Source organism: Lagopus muta, chromosome 19 (assembly GCF_023343835.1).
Source record: "Lagopus muta isolate bLagMut1 chromosome 19, bLagMut1 primary, whole genome shotgun sequence".
In the NCBI taxonomy this organism is placed as follows: Eukaryota; Metazoa; Chordata; class Aves; order Galliformes; family Phasianidae; genus Lagopus; species Lagopus muta.
Genome location: NC_064451.1, coordinates 7,062,681 through 7,089,004, shown reverse-complemented (window position 1 = coordinate 7,089,004; position 26,324 = coordinate 7,062,681). Strand labels below are relative to the sequence as shown.

Genomic DNA, 26,324 nt, shown 5'->3' with positions numbered 1-26,324 from the left:
TGGAGGTATGGCCTCAGTGTCTGGTGGCTTTAGTGTTAGCTCCCTTCCTCAAGTGCTTGCATTTATTTTCCCCCAGTCCTTTAAAGTCCCGTCAAAGTAAGCTCTTTCCTTCAGTCACTGCCAGGCTATCTGATAGTGATAGCAGAAGTAACTGGATGAGACAGAGACTCAGCATCCGTGTCAGAGAGGAGAGGCCATTAAGCAGCAGAATAAGTATTTATTGCTGTTGTGTTAGAGGAACTTGCCAGCATAAAGAAAGCAGCGCTGGTTTCAGGGCATTAATTTCTGTGCCTGGGAGCAGTGTGGGAGCTGCATGGTGCATCCAGCTCCACTCATAGTAAGGCTCCTCTACATCGGGCTGCCTTGCTCTTGCCCACTTTGCTTTTGTCTTAGGGAGGTGAGGGACCTCACCATCCGTGTTGCAGAAGGAACTGAGGAGCTCAGATACCTCCTCACGGCACAGACCTCAGTGCTCAGGGATGAGGCACTGAGTTACAATTGGTTGCGTTCCCTCCAATGCTTTGTGACAGGGAAAGACAGATTGGTGCCTTAAATATGGGAGAGGATGCGTGTGCATATCTGACAAGTTTATGATGATGCGGTACGGTGCCATTAGCTCTAAGTCCACCTGATTACCCTTCTCTCCTCCCTGTCAGGGAATATTGCTGCTTTTGCAATTGCTGCCCACTGTTGCAAGGCTGAATAATAGCAGAAAGCATGCTGGCCTCAGATTGCTCAAAATAAGGGTGTTAAAATGATACGAGAGCTGTTCCCACTGCAAATCAGCTTTGCCAGTGCCTTCAGTGAAGGCGTGTTTGCGTCCCCAACACTTAATGCAGCCAAATCATGGGTTTAATGCAGCATAACGCTGGGTTTAATAACCCTTTTTAAAAAGGAGCACCCAAGCAAATATGGCATGATGGCAGCAGAGCTCCGTGCAGCCCATCACCACTAATGGCCTTCATGCAATGTGCTCCGGAGCTGCAGAGCCCACGGATTGAGACCACGGGCTGAGGTGCCAAAGGGAAGCATTCCAGCACCATTGGGTTCTGTGGATGCTCCTGCAGCCACACTGCTCCTTTCCTCCTCTCAAAGGCCTGGGTGTGAGGTGAACTGACCCCAGCCTTTGCTGCGTGCCCTTCATGCTTTCTCAGAGGAGTTTTTGGTTTGGGTAAAGATGCTCTCGTCTGGAAAGTGCATCTCTGACAGTGTGCTCTTGTTAGAGGGCTTAACCTCATTATCTTGAGAGGTGTAATCATTTGTCACTGTGACCATAATGCAGCCTGACACGGGCGCTCTGGGCTGTGGCAAAGAGGTCTTGGGGACAGTCTGTGTCAGATGCTCATTTCAGATTATTTTAACCCTTTGCTATTCCCATGGCCAAGAATCCCTTTAGCAAAATAAGGAGTGATGCGTGTCCAGTCTTCCTTGCTGAAAATTAGAAGCAAAATCCAGCTTTTACCTGATCTTTCTGCCTCCAGTTTGCAAACTGGACACCCAACCAGCAGTCTGGACCCACGAGGCTCGTGCTGTTTGCATCCCTGGCATGCGAAATCAAAGCTTATTGCTGCTATTGCCTGGGCACCTCTTGAATTCACTTGAAATTTGAGAGACCACATGCAATGTAATCCACTGGTGGTGCTGGGAATTAACACAGAGCAATCTATTGAAATAGAATCAGAGAATATCCCAAGTTGGAAGGGACCCATAAGGATCATCACTTTCAACTCCTGGCTCCACGCAGGACCTCTCCAACTAAACTTGCATCCTTTTCAATCCTGACCCATTTGCCGAGTCAAGGGCAAAGATTTCATGTCAGTCTCAAACAGGAATGGGATATTTCAGCAAAGCCAGCCCAACCTTGTTGGTTGAAGGAATTCCCTGCAACAGCTGTGGGATGCTCAAGAGGCAGCAGCCTCAGCTGCGCAGTGTCTGGGGATGTGGCTGCACATCAGCTGTAGGTTTGATGTTGGCTATGCTTGCTGTGCACGTGCTGCAGAGCCTTACAGGCATTATGCAATAGCACACACAGCATGAATGATGGATCCGTAGTCAGCAGGTTATGTTCTGTGCATTTCAGGCTGGCTCACACGCTCCATAGCTTGGCTGCACTGGTCACAGGCAGCTCTGCAGGGCTTGGCATTGGGTTACCAAGGTGTTAGTGGTGAGAGGCTCATGCGAAAAGCAGGTGATGGATAGTATTGCTCTGGCACTTTTTTTGTTTGCCACTATCCTGCCTTGGCTGTGGCTCCCGCTTCTCCCTTGCAAACTGGAGCCATCTGGACACGTGCACCTTGCCCCTCATTGTGCATGGCTGCTTCTGTTTCAGTGTCCATTTCCCTGCAGCTCCTCACATCAATGTTGTTGCTGTTGGATACATTTACCCAACTCAGAACCAATTTACCCAGCTTGTTTCCGGATCTGTGATCTGGTTCCTTCCCACTCATAGGCAGAAGATTTGCTCTGAGGATTTATTTTGCCCTTCATGAGTTTAGATACCAACCAACCCCAAAATCAACCTCTATGATTTCAGGCTTTGATTTCACCTTCCCCCTGAGAACCATCTGTGCAGGTGTGTGACAACACCAAGCTCTCTGCCCAGGCTTATGGATGCTGCGTAGAGCTTCTGATTTGCTCAGTAGCAAACGCTGGGTTGTTCTGGATGCACAGGACCCGGCCAGGGCTCAGCACAAGGCACAGCCCCTGCAGCCAGCTCTGGGCACAGCAAGGCTGGGAGCTTCCCTATGCAAAGTGTGCTCCAGCCCAGCTGCCTCGGTTTGTTTTTGCAAATAATGAGAGAGTTTATTTTAGTTTCCTAGATGCACAGTGGTACTGCTGGAAATAAACAATGCTGGAGGAAATAGAAGAGTGCTATGCATGATGATTTATTTATTTTTGTTGTAGTTTATTTTAAAATCCGTAATTCCTAAAAGAAAGCATTGTCAATAAGGAAAAGGAAAATTAGTGGGTTTCTTGTGGATTGAAGGCTCTGTTGTTGGTTGGGTTTGTTTTTTTGCTTTCAGAAATTGTGTTTTCTTGCTCAGCCAGGATTCCTGCAAAGTGACCAATGCGTTTAAAATCTCAGCTTGCAACTTGGTTTTGTTTCAGAAGTGTAGAACCCTGATGCTGGGGTGTGCATGGCTCTCCTCCCTCACCACTTGTGCTGGGTCAGAGCAATGACCTTGTGCCAGGCGGCATAGCATAGGGCAAGGAGAAATGAGGCTGTTTGATTTAGCTCATGGCAGAAAGCACAAAGGGAAATGGAACGCCAGGAATGCAAAGAGCGTCCTCGCCCTGAGCGGTGAAACCAGCAGGAATTTCCCAGCCAGTCCTTACAGGTCAGCTTTGGGAGCAGCCCGTGGGTGCATCCGTTCTGCAGCTCCATTGGGTGTCTCCTTGTCAGCCTACGTGTGTGCACTGAGTACAGTTGTCTTGGAGGAAGTAGCACTGAGAAATGGGTGAAGAATCTGCAGAAGACCGTTTTTAAGCTCGCAGCTCCTCCCAGAAGACAAACATGCACATACAGGCAGTGTGTACAAATGATTCTGCAAACCCTCTCTGCCCCAGTCCTGGGCTCAGGGCTTTCCCAGGGCTGTGGGATGGGGATGGGGCACCCAGTGCTCCCCAACCCATTGAGCACAACCTCACAGCACCTTTGAGAGCAATCCAAGGGTTGTGCTCCTCTGAAAGCGATTGCTGGGGGCTCCAGGATGCTGCAGCCTCAGTTCTCAGCTGTTGAGCAATGCGTGTTAGGGGGGGATTCCCAAAAGCTCTGAACTGATGGAATAGTGAGCATCAGTCATCAGGGAACTGATGGAAAATCGTTTCTTGGGTATGCTGGGAAAGCAAGGCTGCTGCACTTCTAGGCTGCCTGGAAAGAAAGGGGAGGTGAGCATTACAGTGAAGTGTAATTCCACCTAGTGTCATATCTGTATTAGATTAGCTGTGCTAATGTGTCCTAGGAGCAGCTAAGCCTCAGTTGAGATCACAGACCCCTCGTGCCAACTGCTTTGGATGTGTAATGGAGCAGTTCCTGCCTCGCCTCATAGAAAATGATAGCCAGGAGGGGCAGGAAGTCTTACAGTGTTTCTCAGCAAGTAAGAAGCTCCTTAATGGGAAAAATGAGACACAGTTTAGCAAACACTTCAGGATTTACTTACTTTTAAGAATGTTGTTTAATCCTGTTGAAACTGAGAGGATTACTTCTCCTCAAACTGTGCTTTGTGCTGCCTGGGCTGGGGGCTGGTGGAGCTGTGCTGGATGCTGCTTCCTTGCTCCCCACTCCAACCTGCAGGATCTGTACTGGGAGAGCCCTCCCTGCTGCCCACCCAGCTCTGCTCAGCTGTGTTTTTGGAGCTGCCAGGTTTCGTGGAAGCTCTCTGTATCAAATCCCTCTTGGGAAGTGGGTTGCTTTGCTTAGTACCTGAGCTCATTGCTGGAGCCAGGTGCCAGGCTTTGATGTGCAGGGATGCTCAGAGATTGGAGCTTTTCATGAAAGAACAAAGCAAGAAGCATGGCTGTAGAGAAGAGTGTGCTTTTCTCTTACGTTTCCCTGGAAGTCAAACCCACAGTGCAGCTGTCTGATTCACACAGTGATTTTTGTGCTGTGCAAGTCTAATAATAGATTGCAGAGGAGACTGGGACTTCCCTGGGACTGCTCACACACAGCAGGCACAATGCAGTGCCTCTGGTCTGCCCCAGTGATCCCAAAGGCACTGATGAGCTCAGTTCCTCCTCTCCCAAACTGGTGATGCTAGAGGGCACAGAGGGATTTGGTAAAATGGGCTCTGAGGTCTTCAAAGTTGCTGATAATTTGGGGATTGAGACCTGTTAGGAGGTGGTAGCTGGTTCAGTGCTTGTCCAAAGCAGAGATGGGAATCTGACCAGCTGGTGCCTGCAGCTTGCTGGCAGCAGGGCACGTGGCTGGAACACCTTTTCTAGAAGTGATCAGCTTTTGCCTGTGCTCCTCTTTTTTTTGTTACATTACAGTAAAATGAGGAACTTTATGCTTTCTCTTCTAGTTGCTCAGTGTTCATAGTCCCCCATCAGTGGCTCCAGGGCATCGCTGTAAAAACCAGGCCAACAGGGATGGTGCTGTGGTTGCTATCCAAACAATCTCCAAAGAGTGAGAAATAGGCCAAAACAGGCTCTTGATAGCCACGGCAAAAATGATGTTTTGTCTAATTAAAAAAATCCCTTATTCATGCCCTCTTGATTAGAAGGAATTGCCAGGGGTCACATCTTATTAAAATGAGAAATAAATAAGGATGCTTTACTGGCACCCCATTAGAAGCATTGCATGGTGGACAGTCAAGGCTCTGAGGTGAGAGGAGAATCCCCTGCTGCTCTGTGTCTCCTTTCAGTGCTGGATGCCCCTCGATGATCGTTTATAGGCCAAGCTTTGACAATTCACAGGCTCATTTGCCTCGTTGAATAATTCAGTATCCTCAGTTCTCCAGGTGAAAGTCAGCTGGGAAAGGCCAAAGTGTGGCAGCTCCTTTGTGAAAAGCCAGGAGGTCCCTTCGGAGCGCTGCCAAGCACTGGACAGCTTCTGGTGGTCCCAACCCAATGGGTTCTTTGCCCAACAGGGAGCTGTGGGGCTGGGGGCAGCAAGGACCCATCCTGCAGCCCTTCATGTGCGTCCCAGTCACACATCTCTGTTCATTCCAGTGGGCAGGAAACCATTCCAGAAATAATAGGTTTATCTTTTCATTCTGGCTTTGATAAACAGTGAATAGGAGCAAGGGTAGGACATGGTTTAGATCTGTGCATGACTGAAACAGTTCTTTGTTTTTCTTCACTTAAAATTCTGCATAGCAATTAAAGCAGGAGCTTAAGTCAAATAAAAGACAGTTCTCAGAACCAGCTCACGGCCTTACTGTTCTTAATGGCAATGCTGATGGAAATATTTCATGTTGAAGCCATTCTGGTTGCTTTCTGCCAGAAGAAGGCAATGGACTGACAGACTGAGGGTGCATTGGTGTTGGAGTGCGTGTAGTCAAAATCTTTCAATGTTGGAAGGTTTGCCTCAATAGCATCACCATCTCAGTGGAAAGAGATGGAAGGAGTTACAACTCTTTAGAAATAAAATACAAAGTAAAACAGTTATTTTTTCCAAAGGTACCCTGTGCTACATAAACCCTAATGGAGCAGATCTGGCATGGTGGAGATGGGTTGATAGTTGGACTGGATGATCTTAGAGGTCTTTGCCAACTTTAATGACTCTATGGATCTATTATACGAGCTGCAGGATGGGGTTTCCTGGGGCGTTGCATGGTGTCTGTATAGCTGAAGGCTGGATGTCTTTTGTGCTCAGAGGCAAAAGCAGAGGCTGCGTTGACTGTGATGGTGATCACCCAACCTCCTGCTTTGACACACTGAGGAGCAGAGCACATCCACCACTGGGTGGCTGTGGGAGCAGAAGGTGTTCAACAAACTGTCCTCTGTCTTCAATGAGGATTTTTTTTTCTCATTTCCAGGTGATCTCTGCAGTATCCAGGCTCTCCTTCCACAGTATTGCTCAAACCAAAGGAATTAGGTAAGATCCTTTTGATACTATGCCTTAAATATTGTTTCTACCTCTCCCTGCACAGACTCACAGTGTTTAATCACACCAGGCTTTCTGGAAGCATTAGTGAGACTGGGATAAATCAGGGTTAAGCAGACACCGAGGATGCTGTTGGGACATAGGCAGGGCACTTGTAGAAGCACCTTGCCAGCTGCTCAGGAGTGGCTTACAAAAATAACAAGTAGAGAAGCCATGAGTCAGTGCTGGGGAGGGAGCAGGGTGGGGTGCAGCTCCTTTTTGTGTGGAGGCTTTGCTTAGGACTGCTGCCTTGCAGACCAAGTGGGCTCTTAGTGCCCTGCAGCTGGGCAATGCCTTTGGGAAAGGCACCTGAGCACCGTGTGTGCAGCAGGGCTGATAAATGCTGCAGGCAGAGCTGCCTTACTGCTGGGGCTGCTCGTGGAGGGAGTCGGGGAGGAGGAATTCCAAAAAGCAAAACAGCCCTGCTGAGCAGAGCCATGACCTGCATCTCCGCTGCAAATTGATTGCCATCGATTTTCTTGTTTGTGTGCGTTTATGTTACAAATCTGGAAGCATCTTCTCATTAGGAAGAGATTAAACTGGGATGAGTTCTCAACCTCGTGAACTTTTCGTCCTTTTTTATTTTTACTTTTACCAGTGTTTTTCCCCCCCTCCCCTCGCACCAAGCTGTGTAGAGCACTTGCTCTTACCACAGACCTTGTCATGGTGCTGTTCTGCTTAGGTTGTAGCACAGCATCGTTCTATGGCAGCAAACACAACCAGATGTGGGGCCACATCCTGTCCTCACCCCCCCCCTTTTGCTCTCAGCCCGTGCCAACCACCCCACACCACGCTTCTCCCCCCTGGAGTTTATTTCCTTAGCATCACGTGTTATTTTCCCTCTGCTGATATCGCCGGAGGGGGAACAGCTTTTCACGTGTAAAACAAACTCTGAGTCTTCCCATCTGTTAAGCACAAATCCGACAGATCCCACCCAGAGTGGGGGAGCAGAGGTTGAGGAATAGAGGCATGCTGTGAGTTAGGGGCTGTTAGGGACAGACCTGGTGCTGGATGCAGGGCAGGGCAGTGTGCAGGCTGGGATGTGTCTGTCGTGAATGTGCTGATTTTTCTCATTCATCTTTACAGCATTTACAGTCCCTGCTCCAGTCCCTTATCTCACAAGCCTCTGGCTCTGTAATTACACAAGAATAGCACAGGGCTTAGTGGGGCTTTGCATATAACTCTGTTTTCCCTGCGAATTAACCCTGCTCCTCTGCTCTATTGTCAGAACAGAAAACACCGTGGCATGAAAATCCCCCACTGGGCTGTTCTTTCCCATCACCCCATCCCTGCAGTGTGACAGCCCTCTCCTTTCTGAGATGATTTCTTAGAAGCCCCAATGATGAGCTAATTGCAGATGAATTAAGTTGCTCTGTGGGAAGGAGCAGCAGCTCCAGCCCCCAAAGGGACTGCCCACCAGGTCCCCAGCCTTGGGAACATGCTGCCATTGGAAGAAATGGGAAAAATCTTGCTGGCTTAGACACGGTGCTCAAAGAACATGGCAAATCCAGTGCAATTAGGGTGGTATATGGACTGTGTGGTCTTCAGCCCTACAGCATGGACACGGATCTGTGTTTTAAGGGCAAGAATTCAGGATTGCGTAAACTAAGAATGAAATAAATCCCCAGCCTTATCACTTCCCCTTAAATAGATTTCATGGCATGCAGGGTAGGAAAATAAAAATCAATCTTCTCTGCTATTCAGTGAAAAAAGAAAATAATAGTCATTCTGTCTAATAATATCTGGATTCATGAACCTTGCCAGAGAAAACCCTGTTTTGCAGAGTAAATCAGATAGCTATCAGGAGAGCAACGTGGAGATGACAAAGTGCTTCTTCCTAGGAGCAAGGTGCAGGCAGCCAAACAAGCAGCAATCCAGACTGCAGTGCGTTGGGTGCAGGGTGCTGGGCTGAGCACCATGGTGTGGCTGCAGCCTGTGCTGCACATCTGATCTGCTTCTTCCAGAAGTTCTCTGGAGGGCCCATTTTCACTCTTTGAAGAGAATCAGAGGAAATAAGATTGATTTTTTTGGATGAAGCAGTGTGTTGAATGGAGGTGGGTGCACATTTGTTCTTGTTTGGGAACACGGATTCTGCAGTGATGCAGCAGTGCCCTTTTGCCACTGTTTTCACCCATGGGTTGTTTTATAAGGCTGTGTGTGGGGACAAGGAAAAGCTCATCCTGTTGAGGCATCACCCATCAGCTGAGGAGGAGATCTGTATTATCATTTTTGTGTCTCATCTTCTTCTGCATCTGTCTGGATGCTAGTCAGCAGACCCAGGAGGAGGTTACCACCACACTCCTTGCCTACCCATGGCTGGCTCTGATCAGGGAGGCTTTGTTCCAGGTCCAGAGCCCCTGGAGCTTCCCCTGCAGACATGTCTTGCAGCCCATGGAGTCTTATTATGCTGTTTCTTTTAGTGGCTGGCACTAAATGCCTCCAAGTTCGGTGTGAGGACTTTGTAGCGGACAGGAGTAGTGCATTCTTGGAGGGATATTGTACAGAGGTTCCCCTGTGAGCATGTTTTCATTCCCTTTCCATGTTTTCTTTCTTCTCTCTGAAAGACAGCAGAACTTCTTGCTGCAGCTCCCCCCCCAAAAAAAAGCAAACCCCCAGGATTTGCTTCTAACAACTTTTATCTCAGCCTTTCTGCTGCAGCCCAGTTGTTCCCACTGCCCAGGAGCACCCAGGCCATCACACACCTGGTGCTGGCAAGCTCCCCGGGCTCAGCACGAGCAGGGGGCAATGTTTTGTCATCTCCCCAAGATGTGTTTTTCCTGGAAGCGGAGCTGTGCAAGCAAAGCAGGAGGTGAAGGAATATTGGCTCCTGCTGCCTGCATGCATTTTTAATGCGCGCAGTGAAGCCATCTGAGAACGGGAAGGAGTCAGTTTGTTCAAAGGCCTTTTACTGAGGTCCTTAATCTAAGTAAGTCCTTTATATATGAGTTGAACCTTTAAGTGACTTTCTTCAGAAGGCACTGCAGTTAATAAAGCAGGTTTTATAACGTTTGCAAATGGGGAGGAGGAAGGGCCACCGCGTTTGTCACGCTGCTGCACTCTGCTCTGTGGCTGCGTCTGGGGAGGATGAGGAGGAGGGTAGAGGATGGTGCCATGCTCTGCACGGCTGCTGGGGGTCCCCTGGGGATGGGGGATGAAGACATGTTTGTCAGACAGGTGCGTTGCTTTGTGCTGGTGGTGGCTGGGCTGTGGGCCCCCCGCCCCTGGGGATGGAGGCTCAGTGCAGGAGTGGATCCATCCGGCTGTGAAAACGTGAGCAATTAAAGTCGCTAACGATTAGGGCCTGAGTGTCTTCAGGCAGTGAGGAGGTGGTTGCAGAAGCTGTTTTGCAAGGCTGCTTTTACAAGGACTGTTTCATTCCTTGCCGATGCACTCGCTGTAATTGCACTCTACCCATTATGTTTTTTACTGCTGTTGTGTATCCACTGCGCACACTTCAAGTGTTGCTATAAAACAGGTTTAGAAAGCTGCGTCAGGGATCCGTGCCTTGAAAATGCATAGGGATGCTTCTGCTCCTGGGGCTGGGGTACAGCCCTGAAACACATGTCTGCATGACCTGAGCTGTCAGAATCCTGAGCTCCTGGTGCATGGCTGCCTTGCTGCCCCCAGTCCTCACCAGCACAAAGCTGCAGAGGTTTGGGCACAGAGCTAACAGTCATCGAGTCGGCTGGGGGTGGCTCCCTGTGGCACCTGCAGAGCTGCATTAAGAGTGACCAAAGCTTCTTCCTTTGGTGATAAGCAGGATCCTTGGCTACAAGCAGCTCTTTTCCAGCTAAAAACACTTGCAACAGGTTTATTTTGGCAAGCATGTATCCGTACAGACTTGCTCCTAAGAGAGTCTGAAAAATGTCATTGAGATGTTTTGCTGTGCAGCCACTTTGTAGGTCAGGGGAATGCTGAGGTCACTCCATAAGCATCTGCTAATAAAAGCAGCTTCCCTCGCCCCCTCCGCACCCTCGGTTCTGCATAAGGAAAATGCAGTCCTGAAGTGCACAGCTCTGCTTTGCAGCCAAACTGGGGGCATGCTGCTGTGTCACAGCTCCTTGCCATTGGGGGCCATGCTACCATCAGGCTCCCTGCCCTATGGAATCATTAAAGTAGGAGAAAACCTTTAAAAACCTCAACTCACCCCACCATGCCCTCTGGCCACATCCCTCAGTGCCACATCTCCACGGTTCCAGGACACCTGCAGGGACGAGGACTGCACCACTCCTGTGCCCACGCCACGCTGAGACATCTTGCACTGTTAGCCTGCAGAGTTTTCTATTTTCTCTTTGGGAAAGATGTTTCTGGATTCCCCTTTTGATTTCATCCATCTGTCATTGTCAAAGTGGAGCCGAAGTGACGAAGAGATCGCGCTGCTTTCTAGAGCGAAGCGCTGCTACGTGGGAATTCAAAAAAGAAAAAGCGATAATGTGTTGAAACATCAAATTATACGAGCTGTTATTTTCTTGTCTCGTAGTCTCCAGAAGTTATTTGGTTCAGATTGGAGCTAAAGATAACCCAGGGCGTGCAGCTAAGCCGTGGGCACTGTGCAGAGGGCTGTGCCGAGTGCTGGAAGTGCTCTCCTGCAGAATCATCATCTTTGCGTTATCTGACGATAAAGCTTGCTGCTTCCTCGCTGAATTTCTATCAGAATTAATCTTGGGAGAATTTTTTTGCAAGTTCCAGACCACAAATAACAGCAAATCGTAATTTTTTTCAGGAGGCATGTCTAAAATTTGGCACTGCATGAGGCTGTTCTTTCCAGGGATGAGTAATGTAACACAATAGCATGATTTTAATTAAATTCAGCAGCTTTTGGTATGCTCCAATGTGCCTTGTTCTGCAGGGAGAATTGATTCCGCCCTGCTTTATTAACGGACGCTAATAGCGTGCTTCTCAGCTGCCTCGCAGCACTTTCCCAAAATCAGTCCCTGGGTTTGTTCCCATTTCACAGATGGGAACCAAAGCTCGGGGATGTGCCCAGGGATGGGCTGGGAGCAGTGCTGGGGAAATTCGGGTCACATGGTCAGCTCCCACCGCCTCAGTGCAGCTCTGAGTAATGCTGGCTTCATCCCTCTGACCCCACTGAAGTCCGCGATGGATGCGTTTCCAGTTGCACGCAAGCATCTTGCAAAGCCACATGGTTTTCTTTGGACGGCCCCGCGAGTGCTGTGCTGATGTAATGTTGTGCTGTGTGTCAGCCTGAGGGGCGTCAGAGCCCATGGCCAAAGAGTGACCCGTGGTGCTGGGGCAGTCCTGTGGTCAGGGACCTGGGAGGTGTTAGAATCACCACCCCTGGAGGTGTTCCAGAGCTGTGGAGAGGTGACACTGAGGGATGTGTCAGTGGGCACAGTAAGATGGGTTCCGGTTGGGCTTGGAGATCTTAGAAGTCTTTCCCAACCTGGATGATCCAATGATTCAGTCACTTGCTGTTCCTCAGGGAAGGATCCATAGCACACAAAGCCATCTGTAGGATGGATGATGTGGCCAGTACTGGTCCCAGAGCTCTGGAGCAGAGCTGCACTCATGCTTAGGTCACTAAGTTAACTTGGGGGTATCCATTTGGGTGTCAGCTGATGACCAAATGTTAGTAAGGAAAGGGGTGCTGCTGGGATCCTGCAGATGAGGTCTGAGCACTTCTAGTTTTGTTCTCTGGAAGGGTTTCTTGTCATGCAGGTGTGCAGGTGCATGTGTTTGGGATGAAGGCTCTACTCACAGCCCATGCCTTCAAGCAAGTGGCACGTGGTGCAAGGACATGCCAGCGGGTCCCACGGGTCAGACTTGGCCAAAATTAGAGGAGCTGAGGCCAGCTGCTAACTTAACACCGAAACTAACACCAAAAGCTTGAAGTCTAAAACCTTGGTGCAGTCACAGGCTTCTGTAGGGTTTCTGACTTGCTATAATGTTTGCTTCAAAAGGGCTCATTGGCGGATCTGTACATCCAGACATGGGGTTGCGAGTTACTGCAAGGCATAATTATGGTTCATAGGATATCTTGAGTTGGATTGGATCATTGCATCCAACTCCTGGTCTCCTTGCTGGTTGTAGATACCATGGCATGAAAATGTTTTTCTGCCTGAGCCAGAAGCACTCAGCACAGCCCCATCCATCCCAACAGAGCTGGAGAATCCCATTTGCAGCAGCTTCAGGCTCCGTCTCTTTCCATTTATTCCGAAATCCTTTGCAGAAGGGGCAGCAGATGGGAGCAGCTCAGGTTTCATGGGTGTCACATACCCTTTTTAAAGCACTGAAGTGCTATTGTTGGACGTGGGGAAATGGGGAAAGATTAACATGCTGGCATCCAGCTCCTGGTGAGCGCTGGGCCACCTCCCATGGGTTTTTGCTAAGGATGCACGTGGCCTCACAGCTCTGCCCATTGGGTCGGGAGGGCTGTGAGTGGGATTTTGCCACCCTGCTACCGGGCTGCTGTTGTCCTCCAGAAAACAGACTGGAGAGAGAGGGAAAACAGAGGATTAGTCGTGCTGGGTTCATCCTGCTCTCACACATGGATTTGAAGCTAAGATGCTACTGTATAAAATCATCTGAGTAAAGCTGCCCCATCCCTGACCCTCTGTGATGGCATCCAGAGGCCAACAGCTGGCTTCAGTCGCTAGGACAAGGTGCCCAGATGCTGAGATATGTTCATAAATAAATCTTCCTGCTTATTGCTGTTGGAGAGCTGCAGCCTACCTCGTTCACCTGAAATAATTCAGAGGAGGGAGTGGGCAGGCAGAGCCCTGAGCTGCGCTTTCCCCACGGCCAGGGCTGTGCGGTGGAACCAGGGGTGAGGATTCGGATGTGGGATGGACCTGAGCAGCTGCCGAGAGCTTTGTGCGTGAGATGCCTCCTGAAATATTCACTGATTATCATCCAGGGGTGCTCTCCACCTGTGGGCTGCTCCTCCTGCCTTTCCAGGGTGCTCCATGGTGTGCATCTGTGAGAGCTCTCCATCCCAGAATGCAGCCAGAATGCTTTGTAAGATCACAGGGATGCTCTGCAGTGGGTGTCAGCACTGATCAGCTGTGCTGGTTCTTGTCGTCAAGCTGAACTCCCTGACAAATCACTTTGTCTTAACGTCCCTTTTAGGCTCTCAAACACATAGCATCGATCCTCCTTGTGTTTTCTTCTTTGATCTCTGGAAATGATGCTGTTGGATGCAGCGGGCTCAGTCTGTAAGAGCTCTGCTCTGGGAGGGATGTGGTTCTTAAGAGCCTTTTCCAGCAGTGTTTGGTGTTGCTGGGGTTTTTGCTCTTCATTCATGAAGTGTAAATGGCTCAGCAGGTGTTCTTTGGTGATGAATTGAAAAACAAAGTCCAATGCTTAAACAATGATTCTAAATGAGAGATTTGTTTTCAAACAAACCTTAACAATTTGGGAACTCTGCAAAACTTCTGGCTTTCAGTGATCTCGAAGTATTTTATTCATTACTGTTGGGCATTTCCAGCTATTGCAGTTAATACTGCTGATGGAGAGTAACACACCCTGTAAGGATTTTGTAGGGAATCACAAGCTCTTTGTGCACTTTATTTCCAAGGTTTCAGCTATTTTGTTATCTTTCTGTTAAATAACTGCACTCGGACTGGTCAAAGGTAGCATGGGTGAGTTGACTGCTCTGCTCCCACAGCACAAACAGGGGGAGCATCACTGGAACCACGTGTGGCTTTTGCACGGGCAGCTGGAGAGAGCAAAGCGCAAACCCAAGGCGTCGTCCAAATGGCCATCCTTCAGCTCTGAATTTTAGATGGTTCATTTAGTAATCTTCTCTTTGCTGTGACCTCCTAATTGCATTCTGAGCATCCCTATCTAGCCATTACATTGCAGAGATTCAGGTTATTAATTCTTCTCCTGCCCACGGTCAAGGTGAGGGCTCCTTGTGAAGCTGCCGTCTCCCAGAAACTCTCATTAGGAAATATTTTCCTCTTTGCTGCCTCTGTGCCTTACATGAGGGGGGTTTTATCACAGCACCCAATTACACCTCCAGCCCAGATTTGTGGTTTTGTGATTTTAATGTTCATTATAGCTCTTTCACTTTCGTTCTGCCGTGATGAGTGCTGGACAAAGAAACAGGAATGAAAAGCAAAACATTTAGCGTTTAGAAGAAAGTAGGTCGTGCCTCTTGGTGGGTTCTTGTTTTTGCTTTAACCAGAGGTACTTAAGCAGAGGTCACCTCTGGTTTCTCCTGTCCCCGTGGGCTGTGTGGGTGTTGCAGTGCTGCAGTTGGTGCTGGGGGTTGGGGCACAGGGGCGATGCCAAATGGCACAGCCCCATCTCTCGGCCCCATTGCTCTTCCCCATCCTTGCCCCTGGCACCTGTGCCAGATTGGAGATAGCTTGCTCATCAAGGCAAGGCAAATTCATGATCCCCACTCAGCGAATTCAGGGTCTGGCCAGGCCGTGCATTAAATCTTTCAGGAGAGGTGATCTATGGTGAAATGGAAGGTGGGAGGGCAGGGGAGGAGGGCACACGTGGGGGCAGCAGGAGGCCTGCATGCAGTCAGTGTCACAAGGTGCATCCAGCCCCACGGAGTCAGGGCCCCGTGCCAGCAATAATACATTGCCTTTAATTAAAGCAGTATTTTTCATCTCCTTAGTACGTTGATTATTACTTCAGAATGAGCCAAGGAATTCTTGCTTTTCCCCCTACTCCTTTCCCTTTCTCTTTTTAATCCACTTCCCTCCCTCCTTCCTTTTGCCTTTCTGGTGTCCTTTCTCTGTCCCCCCATGGTTTTAACTTCTTTCAGCTGTTGCAGCTTCGCTAACATGAGGGAGCCCTGCTTTTGTAAGGACTCCCTCGTCCTGGTCCTGATGGGACTCACTGCTGGTGATGCTTTCCTGAAGTTTCCTCCATCCCAACAAGGCCATCACCATCCCTGTGGGTGTTCAGGGCACACATAGACGCGGCACTTGGGGACATGGTCAGTGGGGATGGGTTGGGGTTGGACCTGATGATTTCATATGGTTTTTTTTTCCCAACCTCTGCAATTCTATGAAGACTTGCTGGATGCGGATTGATTTCCTAGCAGGCTGTTTGTGCAGGGCTTGGGATGCTGCTGGGTGGTGCAGCTCCTCAGTGCAGCCAAGACAATGTCCTGATGCCTCAGTGAAAACAAATGTGTTTGCAATGTGTATTTTGCTCTGGAATCAGCCCTGTCTGGCACAATGTTCTGGGCCAGGCTGAGTTCATTGGGGTTCAGGAGCACCAGTAACACTGTGCCCATCTCTTTTGCAGGCCATTCCCTTCAGAGGAGACCACAGAGAATGATGATGATGTGTACCGGAGCCTGGAGGAGCTGGCTGAGTGAGTCCTCACCTTTGCAGGGGGAGGGCACGCAATGGGAAAAGTTGCAATTTAATTCCAGCAAAGTCTGATAAAGTCTGACAGTGGGAACTGGAGAGCCAGGCCGGCTGCTTTGATCATCCTGCCAGCAGTTTGTTGGGCTCTTATGATGGTCTGTGCTTTCCCACATAGAGAGCCCTGGGAGACGTCTCTGTGAGTCAGACTGGGTTGATGGGGCAGCTCAGTGGGGTCAAGCCCTTGGGAAACCCCCTATCCTGAATCCTAACCCAACTGCTGGGCCCCCTTACCAGAAGCCCCAGGTGCAAATCCTGCAGTGGGTTCCAAGAGCCTCTGTGTTGGGGAATAACCCACCCAGGTCCTGTGTGGTGCAGTACACACACCTGTGTGATGTGTATTTTTGCAAGCAGCCCAGTTTGCAAAACCAGGTGAATGCACCAAAGCGTGCAGCACCCTCTGTGCATGGTAGAGCAGCCAATGAACCCTTTGCTGGGTTAGGGATGCCCCAGATCCATGCCAGTCCCTCACACATAACGCTACGTGCTCTGGTTGGCATCCTGCATCTATATTTATCTACCTCTTCGGTGCCTGCATTTGCTGCCCTGAGCTGTGTTGGTGATATAACAGGCTTTCAAACAACCTTGAACTAAAATGTATCTGCTGAAGGGCTGGCCCAATTGGAATTCGATGGCAGTATTCCCCCTGGCTCTGGCAGGGCCAGGGCTGTGCTTATGAAGTGCACTCTGTTTCGTACATAGAAAGAATCCATATGGGTGGATGTGCGGATTTATGCAGTTAAATATTATCGTTCCACAACATAAATAATAAGCTCCTTAATCCAATGAGTTCCTTATGGCTTCGGTTATTACAGAAGTAAATCATAAATTGCCAGCACGGGAACACAGGATACTGCCATCCCCTGCTTGTGGTTTGGTCCCAACTGCTGCAGTTTAATACAACTTTAACATATAAAAGGATCCTTTCAAGAATAGCATTCTTCAACCCCCCCCCCCCCCAAAAGTTCTCAAAATCCCTTTCACGTTGAGTTTTAAAATTCCTCATTCTCACACACATGAGCACACATGAGAAATGTTTGTGCACGAGCAGACTTGGCCTTGCAGCAGGTTATTCTGCACTGACCCGTGGGGATTTTTGCCTCTAACTGCTTTGCTGCTGGCTGTCATTGCAGCAGCCCTGGGCAATGGGATGGGATGCTGCATGCATTGGGGTCTGAGAGGCTGAGAGCTGCTCCAGCTGCTCCTCATCCCTTTGCTTGAGCCCATTCTTATTCAGCTCCTCTTTACACCATCACATGGGAGCAGTGGGGAAAGGAGTGTGTAAATAAATGTAGGGATAGTTCAAATTCCTTCATAGAAATCAGTGCTCTGTTGTGCAGAGGCACTGCCTATAAGATGGAGATATCATTCATCTGCAACAGGAAAAATAACCCTGCAGAGCCTCACGAGCCCCTTCCTGCCCTGATAAAGGAGCATCTCTGCAAGGAAGCTTCTCTGCAGCTTGCTGCTTGCTCTGGGCACCCGTTTGGCATGCTGGCAAACCACGGGGCTGCATGAGAGAACCCTTTCTTAGCAGCTGCCCATCTCGAAGCAGCAGAACAAGGGCATCATTCATGGGCTGGGAGTGACTCAGTCTGCCCCAGCAGCTTTGCCTTTCGTATTGCTCATCACCCAGCAGCCCTGGGGAGGTGAGTGTGTCCCAAATGTCGTGTCAGAGGCGAGGAAATGGTTTGCACAGCAAGCAGTAAATTGACCCAAAATGCATGGAATCTATTGCTACCAAACAGCAAAGCCACACGCAGCAATCTTCTCACTTGCAAAAGAAGCACCCCCACCTCTCTGTGCTGTTATCTGTGCACAGATAGTGCAAGTTATCCAAGGGGTTATTTTTGCCCTTTGGAGCGTTTCACTTTTCACTGTGATATCACAGTGTTTTGGGGACCGGTGTGAGGTTTTCAGATGTGGCTGATATTTTGGGTTAATTCCTGCTCAGTAAAGCGTTCCAATTATGAACAAGCTTGTGATGGAGGTGCAGATTTGGGACCATGAGAAGCACAAGTAAGCTGTGTGCCCACGGGCAGCACATGGAAGCCTGCTGGGTGCAGAGGATGTTGGTGCCTCGCTCCCACCTCTATCCATACAGATGTCACCAACACTGGGCTGCCCATCCAGGAGGTCATTACAGACAATTTCACAGAGATAACTATTTGATCTTTTTTTAAAGAACAACTGGTGATGGAAAGGGGAGGAGGAACTAAAAGGCTCACAGGGGAGTGAGCAAATTCTCTGATTTCCCATCCTCAGCCATTGGCCAGATGGCAGCCTGGGAGCAATTGGGGCAGATGGGGAGGGCTGGATGCTGCTGGTGCTTTCCTCAAAAGTGAGAACTTCTGTCCAAACGATGCCATTCATTTGGGCACAGGCCTGATCCATAAGCTGCCCCCCACCATGGTCTCCTTTGTTATATTCTTGCATTTCTTTCCCTGCTGTCACCAGCGTACCTTTGTTGTATCTCCCAAAGCAATTACGTGATCAGCAGAATCTCTCAAATGTGTTAAAGAAAAAAAAAAGAAAAAAAAAAAGAAAGAAAAAGAATTGAGAAGCCAAGGTGAGATGATAAGTTAGCTGCCACTTTTCTCATTATTTTTTTGTGTTGGAAAAACCACACACGCCAGCCAGTTAAATAAATTGCTCTGTGGTCCAGGACGCTCAAGCCATAGCACTTGCACACATCTTTTCTACTTCATCACCCAGTTTTTGTGTCCTGCTTGGGCTGTCCCTAAGGTTGCATTGATTGCTGTAACTCTTTGAGGCTCATTTTTGAGACTTATAAGGTTCCCCTGTTCTGCCCACAGGGTTGGGAGTTTGGGTTTGGTTGTTGGATGTCTTATTTTAGCTCCTTCTCCCCCTTCCTTTTGCCCATCCTGGTGGCTCTGGGTTTTTCATCAGCAGAGTGAAGCAGTGTTGTGGTATAGGTGGGTTTTGGCATGGTTGGTTCACTGTGGTGGAGGGCGTTTGCACAGAGCAGTCATTGCCAGGGAGGAAAACCTCAGCCAACTGCACTGCTTTTGCCTCAAACTGCCTTACATAAGCAAAGCTTTTACCTCTTTTTGCCTTGAATGAGTTTCCTTGGCTGGGCAAGATGCTGCCAGCCCAAAGATGGTTCTATCCATCCTAATAACAGGAATAGCAAACACTGGTGTCCTCCTCTGAAAGGAGGACAGAATCCCTTTCGTTACCCCAGAGCTCTCCATGAACCTCATAATCCAGGCTGTGATCCCTATGGATAACTCTCAGAGTCTGCTGCTGTTAGTGAAGGTGTAAATTCCCCGTGAAGACAGAAAAGAGGATCTGACCTCAAATCACACCTTGGAGCTTGCTCAAGTTGTGCAGGCAGTGTGTAGCATGCTCGGGATGCTGAGCCTATTGCCATGATAAATGCTCCAAATAGCTGCCCTGCTTTCCCACTCCTTCCAGCATTTAAAATTTGGAGCGCTCAGAGGTTGCTACTGTCAAAAATCACCCAATGCCTGTTCTCTGCTTTAATCATAGGGTGTGAGCAGTGCGTATTTTCACTTCTGGCAGACAAAATATGAGTGATGGAGTGACGCAGAGCAGCAGTGCCAGCAGCTGGGCAGGCTGCTCTAAGAGAGCTGCTCCATGCCACTTGGCCGGGCACCAGCATGCTCTGGTGCTTGTCAGCAATACAGCAGAGATGTGTGTTCATAAACAAGGCTCCATCCAGCAAGAATGAGATAAAAGCATCTTTCCAATTGGCCCTGGGGTGTGGGAGCTGCCTGTGTTTTGGTCTTGGGGTGAAGGTTTGATGTTGATGCGTAGGGGTGCGTTGGCCAACTCAACCATACGCTTCCTAATATCCTTTGAGCAGGGAAATGATGTATGGAGAGGCAGCCAGCACTCCGAGAAGGGAAGATTAATCAGGAAGCAGGAGTTACTTGCTCTGGATGAGGAGAGGAGCTGAGAATATAAATATTGGTACAGATAATAACGGTGACGGCAACGCTTGGGAAGGGGAAGATGGATCACCAGCTATTAGTGGGCATTATTACAGCAGCTGCAATGCATCACTATGGAAGAATGGGATGGATACATCATGCCAGTGAATTTATTTAAAATCCCCAAACTTTTATTAAATAAATCTGCTTTTAAAAATAGAAAGAACTGCATTTAGAAAAGAAATAAAGCCCAGTTTTGCAAACAGATGTGCTGTGCTGCTCAGTGCTGTGTGATGTAGAAATGGTGAGCGCTACGGTTTGAGCACAGCTTTACACCTCAACATATTTCTATGTAATTAATGCCCGTGTTGAAAGAGATCGTTTGCAAAATGTGTGAAAGCTGTTTGATATTCCAGTGCTTCTCACTGTCCTGATCCCATGGGATTGACTTTGGTTGGAGCTGTTAGCCATCTGCACCTGTAGATCTTGAGCACTAAAATTACTGTTGTTGATTGGTACTTGTGGCGGGTTGGATTTTCTGAAGAGCTGTAGGACTTCACAGACCTCTGGGGGACTTTGTAAAGACTCGTGTGGCAGTGAAGTACTGAGCACCATCACCTTCTGATGTCCCCTCTCAGTGGCAGCTTACAGTCTGTGCTTGCAGGGGCTTTTCTTATTGCCATGGTTGCTCTCCCTCCCTAGCAATGAACACTCGTGGCTTCCCCGTTCCATGCCAGCAATGTGCCTCCCTGTTACCCCTGGTCTCTCTCCTTCTCATTGCAGTGAGCACGATCTGGGGGAGGATATTTATGACTGCGTGCCCTGTGAAGATGAAGGCGATGATATCTACGAAGATATCATCAGGGTGGAAGTTCAGCAGCCCATGGTAACTCTTTACATTTGTTTTTAGAGCTGTGATGGAGGGGGAAGGAAGAGGAGAACATTAAATAAATGAGGGATCCGTGAATGATGGGGAACGCGGCAAGGAAGAGAAGGGCTGCCCTGATTTCTGCTGGCACAGAGCTGGGAGGAGCTTTCCATCACACTATGAGCTTCCAAATTGTCTGCCATCCTCCGAATATCTGCCACCTTCATGTAAACTCTAATTACTGTCTCCTGCCTGCAAACAGCAGACGGCAGCGGAGCGCAGCTGCCTGGAGCAAAACAAGCTTGGTGACAGATCCCCCCCACACCAGGCATGTGGCAGTGCTGGGTGGCACTGGGAGGCTGCAGACTGGTGCCCAGCTCTGGCTGCAAGCAGTGCAAGGGACCGTGACAGTGCTGAGCGAGGCATCCATCACTTCACACCTTGTCCACAGCTCCCTCTGCACCACCAGCCTGCCTTGAGCCAAGAGTTGGGTGCAGATGTTCCCAAGGAGCCTTGCCAAGGCACATGGGGCTGTCTGCAGGCTGTGCCAGAGCAGCCCAGCGGCCACCAGTGATTTTGCCACTTTGCAGAAACCAGTTGGCCCAAGGGCTGCTGCCACTTGGAGAGGTTTTGGGAGGAATTTCTGCCACAAAAGGCAAAAATAGGGCGACAGTCCCACTGTGTGGGTGCCCAGCACTTAGGGGCACCGAGGGCAGTTTGTCACTGTGTCCTCTGCAGTATTCTGTGTTTTCTTGGACACTGCTGGGTCAGTGGCTCTGGCTCCCTTTCTTCCCTGTGTTCAAGCAAGAAAGACTATTTTTAATATGGTCACCCACGTTCCTGTCTACATATTGGGTTTTTTTAAGCTTTGTTGCCATAGCAAGTGTGTAATGCTAATTGGTTTCTTGTGTTTCTGCATGCTTCAGATTAGATATATGCAGGTAAGACATGAATGAAAATACTAGGCTCCATCCAGCTGATGGGTCCAAGCCATGAGTTGCAGCATGGTGTACAGAGGATGGTCATTCCTGTGCATGGTCATTAATCACCTCCCAAACCCTAACACCTCCCAGCACGTGTTCTCAGCTCCTCTTTGCAAATGAAAGGGTGAGAAGAGCGGCTCCAGGAGTTGAGGCTTTGGGAAAAAGCATGTATGTGTGATCAGATCTGACCTAAAACCACGAGAATTGGCAGCCCTGGCAGGGGATTTGTATAATTCTAACATATTATTTATGACCCATTTAGGGTCTGCTGTGAGTTTCATCTTAAGCAAAAAAAAAAGGAAAAATAAACCAACAAAACAAAAGCCAGAGAGAGAAAAAAAGCATTTATCTCTCATTTCTTCTTTAACTGATAATCTTTGGCGATGTAGTTGTTGTAAATGGAAAAAAGGCAATGCTGCCTGTGATGAAACATATTGAATAGCAGAGCCGAGGTCTCTTCCTGTGTTTTTTGGATAAAAATCCTTCCCTTTAACCTAAACCAATGACAGTACTCCTCTGCCTTTCCTAACCTGCACTTGTTCTGACTGTGCCAGCACTGGAGGCAGAACTGGAGCTGTGCCACCCTTCAGACTCTGACCATGCGTTGTTTTAACTTTGTCTAGAAAATGGGCATGACAGAAGATGACAAAAGGAATTGCTGTTTGCTGGAAATCCAAGAGACGGAGGCCAAATACTACAAAACACTCGAAGACATCGAGAAGGTAAGCGCTGAGCCATCCTTTCAATGCCAAACCCTTCCACCTCATCACTCAGTCCTGCATCAGTCGTGCTGTGGTGGTCGTTGCACGGGAGCTGGCTGATGTGACACAGCAGCATCGATGCTCGCGTGTAAAACCGCAGCAGGAGGAGGAGATGGGAAACACATCTTAACAAGAACAAACGTGCGGTCAGAGCCAAGCAGTGCATTTCTTTCTGATTGGAAATAGATTGAGAAATTCCATCTTTTGTTCTCTTGCCCCTGGGTCTGAGCTCCAGCTCCGTGCAGCCGGGGCGTCTCGCTGATCAGAGCCGGGTTGCAGATAGCTTATCGCTTTGGTTGCTGCTGGGTGATTCGATGGTTCCTTTCTTCTGGGCGCTTTTTAGAAGTGCTGAAGCTGCTCCGACTTGTCACTGAAATTAATTGGATTAAAAGCAACGTTGCGCTGCTCGAGTTGCTGGGTTTTAATTGGTTTTGATAAACGATGGTTGGGCCTTTCCTTGGGAAATAAAATGAATGGTGGAGCTGTGGGTGCTGCCAGAGCCCGGAGGTGATTTTGGCTCCAAGAAAAGTGGCAGGAATAGAGAACAATAGGGAAAATGAAACTGATGTTTCTCATCACCCCAACCCTTTTGTTTCCCCTTTTTGTAATGGTTTGCCTCCATCTGCAACCTGAGCGCAGTCAAATGACGTCTCCCATTTTCCAAGCCAATATCCTGATGTGTGTAAATGGTGCTTTTTCTTTGAAAGTAGTCATAAACCTTCTGTTTTGGTCAGGTTGCTGCTTTGATATTCCTTCACAAAGGCTTGTGGAGGAGTTGCAGGTTCCAATGGCATATTATGGGCTGCAGCATCCTGTCTGCAGAGCGTTGAATCCGGGCTTTTTGTAGTTAAAAGCAATGTAGGTATTTGTCCAGAAAGGCATTTCCAATGTAATCCTATCAGCTGCTCTTTTTCAAGGGCAAAACTCTTGTGAGAGATACAAAGAGCTGAAGAGATAAGTTGGAGCTCCTCACAGCTGCAGCTGAGGATTGAAATGTGGTGGAGAGTCCATCAGATTCATCATAAAGAAATTAAAAATATACACCCAAAGCCAAAAAAAACCCCAACTTATTCACTCTTGACTTCCAATCCCCTTTCCTTTGCCTCCTGCAGAATTACATGAACCCACTGAAGCTGGTACTGACCCCACAAGACATGGAAGCTATCTTCATCAATTTGGAGGTAATGGCACAAACTGCTTTCAGCCTTTGCTCTTTTTGTGGCAGCTCAGCTTTCATCCTGCTTAAGAAAGGCTTTCAGATTGCACGTTTCTTGGTGTGTTCTTCTGGATAGGTTCAGCCCTTTGTGTGCTGAGTGGCTTTAAAAGATATTTTTAGCGCTCATATTAAAGTTAGGGTTTATATAAACTCTAGGTAAGGAAATAACTGTATGAGGTGGATGTTGCAGAGCTGAGCCTTCACCTGTCTGTGTTTTACAAAGCACTTAGCAGTGCTTTGGGAAGACAGCTGGGTTGTTGCAGAATTAAAGCCTGATGGGGATGCAGGATGGAGTGAAGCACAGAGCCCTCGCTGGGCCGAGCACACTGTGGGCTCCATTGGCTTGCCCTGCTCATGAGCCAGTAGCTGTGCACAGGGGGCTTCAGTGCAGCTCTGTTGGTCCCACGTTGCATCTTATCGTGGCCGTGTAGGGCTGCCCTCACTAGGATGGCTTATTTTAAAATCAGCTGCATAGAGAGCATCACTGCCTGAGGAAGAGGTGAGCGTGCCCTTCTGTTTGCCCACTCGCTTTGGGTTTGTGTAAAGTATTGATTGTTTCTTTGTTTTAGGACCTAATTAAAGTGCATTTCAATTTCCTGCGAGCCATCGATGTCTCTATGATGTCTGGAGGAAGCAGCCTGGCTAAAGTATTTCTGGAATTCAAAGAGAGGTAAAAGCAAACACAGCCTTCAGACAACTCCAGTTTAACAAATCAGGGCTTTGAACTGTATGATTCATTTCGGACCATGAGGTGCATCTCAGCACAGCAATTTCCTATGAGTCGTTCAGCAGCTTGGTGCTGTAGCATCACCAGGTGCCTGCACTTAAATACAACATGTGGACAGAGGTGGCTGGGAGGGGATAAAGGTGAGAACGTTGTGTTTGTGGTGGACCAGAATGGAGCAAAGCCTCCTCACCTTCATGGGCTTTGGCACTGTCTCCTCCTGCAAACCTTGCAGGGGCTCGAGGGCAGGATCTGGCCTTGCTGGAGACGTCTGTCTGGTTAGATCAAAGCAAGGGTTAGCTATAAAAAAAAGCCATGTCTGGCATTGGTGTTGTCCAGTGCATGATGAGTAAATGTGAAAGTTGCTTTTGCAAACATAATAGGTTCTGTGTTTTGGCAGCTGCAAGGAGGAGTGTCCCAGAACACAAAGATAAGGTTAATAAAAGTCTTTAATATTCTTAATACTAATCAAAGGCCTGATTCATTGTGGACTCATGCCAGGGTTTTATTTCACCGTGCTTAAACCAGTGTCTAGACATAGAAATGCCATTCAGAAGTCAATAACTCCAGAAATACCATCTGCATTAATAATACACCGTAAGGTCAGATATTCCATCGCTCACAGTGCCTCTTTTAGAAAGCAAATGCTTTTGAATTAAATAATAATAAAAAAAAAAAAGGGTCCGGAGAAGAATGCAAATAACTCAGAAATGCTTATAAAGCTCATTTAGGTGGTTTTGATCTCCTCATTCCTGGCACAGCTTTGTGCACACCAGTGCTGTCCCCGGGCAGGAATCATTTCCTATGAGCACAGCAGGAATGGGGCAGAGCATCCCTGAGAGTTTGGCCACAGCAGAGGTGGTGCCACCCTTTGAAATGTTGAGAACTTGCTCCAATGTCACCAAGAAAAGGACCCCAAAAGCCAGCTCTTGGGGTTGAATCGTTTGGAGCAACCTGAGCTCAATCAGCAAGGCCATCTCCTTGGGGAGAAGCCACAGGGAAAAGGGACACAGTCCCATTACAGCAAAGAGATGGGAGGCAGGAGGAGAGCTCATATGGGGAGGTGCTGTTGCCCCACTGGAAGTGTCTTTCAGAGTCCTGTTGGGTCCCTGTGCCGAGGACCTTCCTTCCCATCTGATGTACCTGTGACAAAGGGCTCTTGTTCCCATCCGTGTCCTCAGAGACATCCCATCCAGATGATGCACTGCTCTGCTGCTCTGCAGAGCTTTTTAAAAAGGAGCTGGTTTGTAACTCTTTATGTGAAAGCTGGGGCTTTGGAGTTATGCTCCCAAAGCCTCTTTGGGTCTTTCCAAGTGCTGGCAAGCCAGATACTATTGTGAGTGTTCAGAAGTTGTCAAGGGGAAAAGGCAACAGATTGATCTGTGTTGGCTGCAGGTTGGTCGGGGTGGCACAGCCCATAAATCTCCCAATTCAGTTACCACTGGGTGTGAGTCCTGTGCTCGTGGAGCAGCATCAACCAGGTGCTGGGTTCTGTCTCCCTTGAGAAGAAGGGCCCTGAAATAAGGGATGAGTTCCAGCGAGTGATGGAATATGTGTCTTATCAGCAGCAATACAGTTAGCAGTGGGGAAGGGGGGGAAAGGACCTAAACCTGTCGTGCAGGATTAATGAGCAAAATGGAGAAGGAGGGGGAATCCACAGCAAAACTGCTCTGTTGCTGTCAGGTGTTTAGATTTATAGCCCAGGGCATCCTTACGGAGCTCTGCTGTGCTGCCAAAGGCTGTCACCAGCTGCTGTCACCACACCACCCTCTCCTTGCTCAGTGCACACCTTGTGAGGAGCACATGATGCACTGCTGTGCACGTGGAGCTCTGCTGGGGCACATCCAGCTGAGTGTCCCTGGGCTTCAAGGGGGGTTTTGAAGCCTCTTGTTCCCTTATTAGGTTCAATAATTGCC

At 48.7% G+C, this 26,324-nt stretch overlaps 1 protein-coding gene across 2 annotated transcripts in view; it reads left to right on the top strand.

Moving 5' to 3' along the window:
- The window catches only part of VAV2 (vav guanine nucleotide exchange factor 2), a 99,897-nt gene that overhangs the window by 55,751 nt on the left and 17,822 nt on the right, over positions 1–26,324 (top strand). For both annotated transcript variants that reach the window (XM_048965900.1, XM_048965899.1), the window contains exons 3-8: positions 6,480–6,538; positions 15,818–15,886; positions 20,640–20,742; positions 22,331–22,429; positions 23,581–23,649; positions 24,254–24,354. In XM_048965900.1, coding sequence (XP_048821857.1) covers positions 6,480–6,538; positions 15,818–15,886; positions 20,640–20,742; positions 22,331–22,429; positions 23,581–23,649; positions 24,254–24,354 — 500 coding nt within the window. The remainder of the gene's footprint in view (positions 1–6,479; positions 6,539–15,817; positions 15,887–20,639; positions 20,743–22,330; positions 22,430–23,580; positions 23,650–24,253; positions 24,355–26,324) is intronic.